Source organism: Phyllobates terribilis, unplaced genomic scaffold (genome assembly GCF_046119375.1).
Source record: "Phyllobates terribilis strain yellow unplaced genomic scaffold, ASM4611937v1 Scaffold_1__5_contigs__length_1240528914, whole genome shotgun sequence".
Taxonomy (NCBI): Eukaryota; Metazoa; Chordata; class Amphibia; order Anura; family Dendrobatidae; genus Phyllobates; species Phyllobates terribilis.
Window position 1 is genome coordinate 315,348,049 of NW_027362761.1, and position 7,442 is coordinate 315,355,490.

Consider the following 7,442-nt stretch of genomic DNA (forward strand, 5'->3'; position numbering starts at 1 on the left):
TGCAGGATCCAGCTCTAATTAAAAATGCGTTAGGGTGATGGGAGGAGTGCTCAGTCAGAAGGAATCTACTACAAATATTACAAAACTGACCAAAGAGAATAAGACAATTGTTCTCAGCAGTGTGAGTCCTGTTGACACAGTACAATGTGCTGCCGAGAACAATGGTCTTTTGTTCAGCCAAAAAGATCCTTTCACCCGACGAACAAACATCTTGCTCATTCTTTGGGTGATCAGCAGCCTGTTTTGACTGTAAATTAACCTTTAAGATGGCTAGATCGTACGCTCCAGTGATCCGGCCAGCTTTAAATCAGTGCTTACAGTATTGATAAGAGCTTGTAGGCACTGCATATGCTCAAACACGCTGCTAGGCTGTAGTGGGGGCTGGTATCCTAGATCACGAGCATTCAATTTTAAAATGAATAATCCCTCCATTCTTGTGATATTTTTAATAAAATTAAAATCGCAAAACTGCTTGTTTTAAAAGCACATTACAATTTTAACAATTATTTATGTTGTGACAATGCCTTTAAGTACTATCAAGTATATTGGACTCTAGACTAATTTTACCTCTGACAAACAGCACGAGGGATGAGGGTCTTCCACACAGCCACACGAATTGCCCGACTGCCCCACAGGTATAAAATGGGATTTATTACAGCTGTTACAATTATCAGAATCGTAAATGGATTAATGCTTTCATTGTCGAATTTCGGACAAGCATAGAAGCCACAGACAGACTCATACACTGTAGCTGGGGTCCAGAAGACAAGGAAGGAAGAGGAGACTACAACAACAACCCGAAGTGAAGACTTATTGCTGTCCTTCTGAGAAGCAAATATCTCTCTTTCTTGTTGACCTTTGGCTATCAAATAAAGTTTTATATTCAGGCCGACCATGATAATAAAACTGGCTACGTTGGTAAAAATGTTGCTGATTCCTTTAATGGTTGAAGAAATGGATTCTCCAATCAATCCATAAATTAAAGACATGAACAAGGGGAAAACCCAACAGAATACCACAACTCCAACAGATCGTCCTTTGGTCATTAAGCGCATGTATTTAAATGGAGATGCGACAGCAAAATGACGCTCACATTGAGAGGAGAGAATGGACAAGAAGATGGTTCCCATGAGGTTGTATAATAGGAAACGACTGGCAATTTTTCCTGGAGTGCTATCAGTGTTATCAAACAGACCTGCATAAAACCAGACAGCTCCGAGTAAGAAGTCACCGAGACAGGTATTGAGGATATAGAGGAATCGGTTCTCTGATCGTAAAGTCTTGGTGGCTAAGATAGCCGTTGCCAATAAGCCATTTAAAGTGACCGATAGTGTTGCCACTATGACATGGAAACAAAAAAGGAAAACATAAGCTACACGATTCAAGCAAAGCAATAAACGCACCATGTTATCTGCTATACAAGAATCCTGGAGCGGCTGCTGGATCTTATATAATAGCTGAGCAATAAATTATGCATCAGACTAGAGAGAAGCGTGAGGTCTACCTAGTAACGCTTGTTTGTGCTGTTTACTATACCCAGTGCATGGAGGTCCCATCCACAACCCAAGAACTCATGTAACATCACAGCAACATAGCAGGAAACAAGGCCCTCAGCTGCCATGAATTAAAAATGCATGTATTACTATAGAAATCCAGTTATCCGATGTTGCTGCTACCATTGCACTTAGTAATTATAGTTCTTGAATAATTTACTACCTATATTTGATAGAACGCTATAAATGCAATGTGATTTTATATTCTATAGTAAGAAAACATGCATTTTAGTCACATAGCCAAATTAAAACAATGTAGGTAAAAAGATACTAATATATACAAGTGCTTCGCACTAAATTAAAATCATCAAAAAGTTAATTTATTTCAGTTCTTCAAAACAAAAAGTGAAACTCATATATTATATAGAGTCATTACACACAGAGTGATCTACTTCAAGTGTTTATTTCTGTTAATGTTGATGATTATGGCTTACAGCCAATGAAAACACAAAAGTCATTATCTCAGTAAATTAGAATACTTTATAACAACAGCTTGAAAAATGTTTTTAAAATCCGAAATGTTGGCCTACTGAAATGTATGTTCCGTAAATGCACTCAATACTTGGTCGGGGGTCCTTTTGCATCAATTACGGCATCAATGTGTAGCGCCCCGAGGGTTCAGTCGCTACAGAGGTATTGCACCTCAACCAGAGGTGTGATATCCCACTCCCGGGTAAGGATGGAGTGTGGACCGGGACTCAGCTAGCTGCATGCATCACACACACCCCACTTCCGGGGGACAGCTCAACGGTGCTCCCATTAGTACAGTAATGCAGGCACGACAGATCATGTCCCTGGCTGGAGTGGGAAGGGGGGAGGAAAACCCAGTGATGTAGGAGCAGGAGGGGACGGTTTCTGGGCATAGGTAGGAGCCCATTGGTTGCAAGTCACCTGGGCTCATACACTAGGGGAGGGTATATAAGGTGGGCACCATCTTGGTTCAGGGAGAAGAAGGTCAGTTCAGTCAGTGGAGTGAGAGAAGGAGTTCAGCCAGAGAGGGCTGACAGGGAGCTGTGGCTCAGTCTGGGCCCAGCTCCACGAGACAGGCCTAGGGTGAAGGCCGGAGCCAGAAGAAAGGAACAGAAAGGAACAGACGCCGCACAAGGTCCTGGAAGGAGCCCAGCGAGCGCTGACGTCAGCAGCGCGCGACGCCAGGTCCTCAACGCAGACCATCGCGAGCGGAGCCGCGGCCTACAGAAGAGGATCGCCGGAAGGTAGGCCACGGTTAACCAGGGGGGAGGAAGACATCAGGAACGGAGAGCAAGATGGCGGAGCGGCAGCAGACTAAGCTGCCCAGCATTGGCAGTGCCCCAGCCGTCGCGGGCCCCGACCAGCGCCAGGAGAAGACGTGTGATGCAGGAGCGGTCGCGGGAGCAGGTAAGAGGAGTCTCCCTGTCCCGGACGCTGCCAGCGTCAGCCTGCTCCCGGGCCCCCTGGTGGAGCCGCCGATCCCGGGCGTCATCAACAGCGGCCCTCTCCAGGCCCGGTCGCAAGGCCTGATCTCCCCAGGCGCCTCCCAACCGCGTGCGCCCCCGGTCTCGGAACCACCACCCCTGGGCGCGGACCTGTACGCCCTCCACGTCCACAGAGTGGTAGAAGAAGAGGAACAACAGTACCATACCGAAGGGAATCAAGAGGGTCTGGACGGGCCTGAAGACTACCCGGAAGAAGGTGCGCAAGGAGGACACCGCTACTGAAAAGTGGCAGCGCACAAATGTATATAGTTACCCGTCAGGGTATAAGAACTGTTGTGGGACTGTTTCCACTGAGAGTGTGGTCCCCGTTGGGACTGATATAGAACTGATAAAAAAAATTGCCCCATCCCCTAAGTTACCTGGCTGGGGACTGAGAACAGCCATCCCTTTTCCCTACCTGGCCGAGGACTGAGAGCGGCCATCCTGTAAATAGTTGCGCTTCCTAAAGCGCCCCCTACTGGTTTTATAAAAAGACTGCAACGTCTACCTCAAGACAAGTTTACTGGACTGTTGCACCTTTAAGAAGAAAGGACACCTGGTCGCAAGATGCACGGCGGCCAGTACCCAAGAATGTGTTTTACTTAAGAATGTTTTATACTGAAAAGTTTTATATGCTGCTAAAAGAGTTTTATGGTATTTTATGTGTAATACTTGTTAAAAGAGAAAAGTGTACCAGTAACGTTGAAGGAGAAAAGTGCCTCCCATAAAGGGATGGGTTAAATGGTTATTGTCTTATATGCGAATGCATTCTAAAAATTTTGTATGTTTTTGAATTGTCTTTCCTCTTTTCCAGCCCGAGGATGTGCTGTGGTTTACCAAGGGGGAATGTAGCGCCCCGAGGGTTCGGTCGCTACAGAGGTATTGCACCTCAACCAGAGGTGTGATATCCCACTCCCGGGTAAGGATGGTGTGTGGACCGGGACTCAGTTAGCTGCATGCATGACACACACCCCACTTCCGGGGGACAGCTCTACGGTGCTCCCATTAGTACAGTAATGCAGGCACGACAGATCATGTCCTGGCTGGAGTGGGAAGGGGGGAGGAAAACCCAGTGATGTAGGAGCAGGAGGGGACGGTTTCTGGGCATAGGTAGGAGCCCATTGGTTGCAAGTCACCTGGGCTCATACACTAGGGGAGGGTATATAAGGTGGGCACCATCTTGGTTCAGGGAGAAGAAGGTCGGTTCAGTCAGTGGAGTGAGAGAAGGAGTTCAGCCAGAGAGGACTGACAGGGAGCTTTGGCTCAGTCTGGGCCCAGCTCCATGAGACAGGCCTAGGGTGAAGGCCGGAGCCAGAAGAAAGGAACAGAAACAGAAAGGAACAGAAACAGAAAGGAACATCAAAGAAAGAGAAGTACCCAAAGTGTAGAAGGGCCCAAAGACACGAAAGCAGAAGGAACCCTAAGGACCCAGGAGATTACGGGTGACGGGTTGGCAGAACAGGGTACCGGATCCCAAGTTGGTGGAGGTGACTAATCCTTAACCAAGAACCGGTGGTCGTGATCATTTACTGGTGCGACCCCTCACTACACCTACTAGGAAGGCACACCACATAGGGTCAGGGAAGTGGACACCCAGTCCTCCCAGGAGAAGACCCGAGGCAGCTGGACAGAAGTAGTGTCACTGGTGGGGCACGGCTGACGAAAGGATAGAAGGGAGTCCTGTGCCACACTCCAGAATTGCCTGGGGGTTGATCGAGTTCCCTGCCTGGTGGACGCAGCACGGCTCGGGCGGTCCTTTCTGTGCACAAGTGACCTGGATGAGAACTGTGAGTAAAGAACCTGAACTGCAACACCTTGTCTCTGTGCTTTCTCATCACGTCAGCACTACTAGTACTGGGACGCCCCGCACCACAACCACCATCATCACTCTACACTGCCCTGAGGCTATACTCCTCCCATTGTACTACACTCTGCTGCACCCACAACACCAGCCTCAGCGGTCTGCCCTGCAGCGGCGGTTCATCCTGACCGCAATCCACGGGTGGCGTAGTCGGACATTAAACCATAAAAACCCCATAAATAGACTGCTACTGGTTTGACCACCCTGAGCCACGGGACCGGGTCGCCACCACGGTGACTACAACCTCCAGCATCCACAAAAAGGGCCGGTTCCGGGTTCCCCACGCGGCCCAGGGGGAGCGTCAAATGCAGCGTGGCATATCAAACTAATATCAAACAGGAATGCTCTATAGCTTGAATCATTAGGATTTCAAATTCACCACACAGATGTAGGATGGGGTTGTAGGCCACTCAGGTTGTTCACACCAAACTCACTACACCAGGGATGTCAAACTTAAACACACAGAGGGCCAAAATGAAAAACTTGGAAAAAGTCGGGCGACAACCAGTATACAGTATAATCACCCCCCACATAGTCCTCCATACAGAATAATGGGCCACACATAGTCCTCCATACAGAATAATGGGCCACACATAGTCCTCCATACAGAATAATGGGCCACGCATAGTCCTCCTTACAGTATAATGGCCTGCACATAGTCCTCCATATAGTATAATGGGCCCCATACAGTCATTAATACAGAATAATGGGCCCCCATAGTCCTCCATACAGTATAATTGGCCCCATACAGTCCTCAATACAGTATAATGGGCCCCACATAGTCCTCCATACAGTATAATGGGCCCCACATAGTCCTCCTTACAGTATTATGGGCCCCACATTGCCTTCTATACAGTATAATCGGCCCCACAAAGTCCTCAACACAGAATAATGGCCCCACATAGGGGTGGGGGTTCATGTGTCGCGGGCCAAATATAATCACCCTACGGGCCAGAGTTTGACATGTATACACTATACTATTAGTACAAGGAGACGGGCGGGGCATATCATCCATACCGGCAGACAAGGCAGCCGCCATGGGACCTGTGAGCTGGGAGGGGGGACCCTGTGTCAATCGTCACCACCCCCAACAACTCACCCCGCCTGTTGTCGCAATTTCAACGGTATCTGTAGCTCCCTGCAGCACCACTCTGCCTGTGCGTCTGAGAGTGACTCAGCACAGTAGCTGTGATTACATTATTAGCGGAGCCTCAGTCTGCACAGTGTACTGTTCAATAGAAGGGTCAGCACTCCGTATGGATAGACATGGCATATATTAAAAATAATCTATCTTTTGCAAATGTGAAACTACAGTATATGTAATATATAAAGATTTTAAAAAAAAATTCTTTAGAGTAGATATGTGATCAATTTAATTAAATGTTGATTTGAGATGTAATAATTGATTATTTATTTATAATTCATTTGTTGTTTTCTTTATATATTCTTTATATATTTTGTTTGGTATTTCCAGGGTTGTATCCTATAAAAGGAAGTTGTAATTATTTGTCCACAATTGACAAAAGCTCGGGATGGGCTGAAACGTCTTTCCATGCACAGTGTACTGACTGGAGCAGACATCATGGGAACGGTGGAAGGTGACAAGTTTGTAATTTTTTTATTGTCATTACTTGTGGGTGACATGATGCCTTGTTAGGACATAATACTGTCGGGGGACATCATATTGTGTGCGGGCCCTCATACTGCCTGTTAGGGCTGTGGGGGACATTATATTGTGTGTGGGGGTCCTGATACTGTGTGGGGAGCTGTAGGGGACCTCAAACTGCCTGTGGAGGCTATTAGGGGACATAATATTGTGTGTGCAGGTGCCCATAGTATGTGGAGAGCTGTGAGGTAAATCATATTGTGGGTGGGGCCCTCACACTGAGGGCGGGGCTGCAGAAAACCTCAAGCTGCCTGTAGAGGCTGTTGGGGGGCATGACATTGTGTGTACAGGCCTCATAGCATGTGGGTGGAAGCTGTGGGGAACATCATATTGTGTGAGGAATTGTGGGGGCCCTCATACTGAGTGGGAGGCTACAGAAGACCTCAAGCTGCCTGTGAGGATGTTGGGGGACATGCCATTGTGTGTACAGGCCCTCATAATATGTGGGGGCCATCATACTGCCAGTGGGGGATATTATATTATAAGTGGAGTCCATCATATAGTGTGGGGTGATGTGGGAGCCCTCATTGGAGCTGTGGGGAAATCATATTGTGTGTGGGCGCTCTCATAATGTATGGGAGGCTGTGGGGGTTCTCATGGAAGCTGTGGGGGACATCATATTGTGTGTGGGGGCCCTCATACTGTGTGGCGGTCCTTCATACTGCTTGTTGGGGCTATCAGAGGACATCATACTGCTTGAGATGTGGGGGACATTATACTGTGTGTAGGGGCCCTCATACTGTATGGGGTGCCGTGGGGGACATTATACTTTGTGCTGGGGTGGGTGGCCCTCTTACTGCCTGTGGGGACTGTCACATTGTGGTGGGCCCTCATACTGCCTGTTGGGGCTGTTGGGTTATTATTATGTTGCGTATAGGGGGGCTGTGGAGGCCATCATACTGTGTGTA

At 47.8% G+C, this 7,442-nt stretch overlaps 1 protein-coding gene across 1 annotated transcript; it reads right to left on the reverse strand.

Moving 5' to 3' along the window:
- Positions 1-563: 563 nt before the first annotated feature.
- LOC141262098 (melanocortin receptor 4-like) lies at positions 564-5,907 on the reverse strand. Its single transcript, XM_073676271.1, has 3 exons — positions 5,886-5,907; positions 1,537-1,614; positions 564-1,339 (listed from the first exon to the last, which is right to left on the reverse strand). Exons 1-3 carry the CDS (start codon positions 5,905-5,907, stop codon positions 564-566), a joined length of 876 nt encoding a protein of 291 aa, XP_073532372.1.
- Positions 5,908-7,442: the final 1,535 nt, after the last annotated feature.

Coding starts and splice junctions, on each gene's coding strand:
- LOC141262098 (XM_073676271.1), bottom strand. CDS start 5,907: ATGGCGGCTGCCTTGTCTGCCG. Junction 1,615..5,885: donor GGCGGCTGCCTTGTCTGCCG/GTATGGATGATA, acceptor AATTCATGGCAG/CTGAGGGCCTTGTTTCCTGC. Junction 1,340..1,536: donor ATGGGACCTCCATGCACTGG/GTATAGTAAACA, acceptor TCCATGTCATAG/TGGCAACACTATCGGTCACT.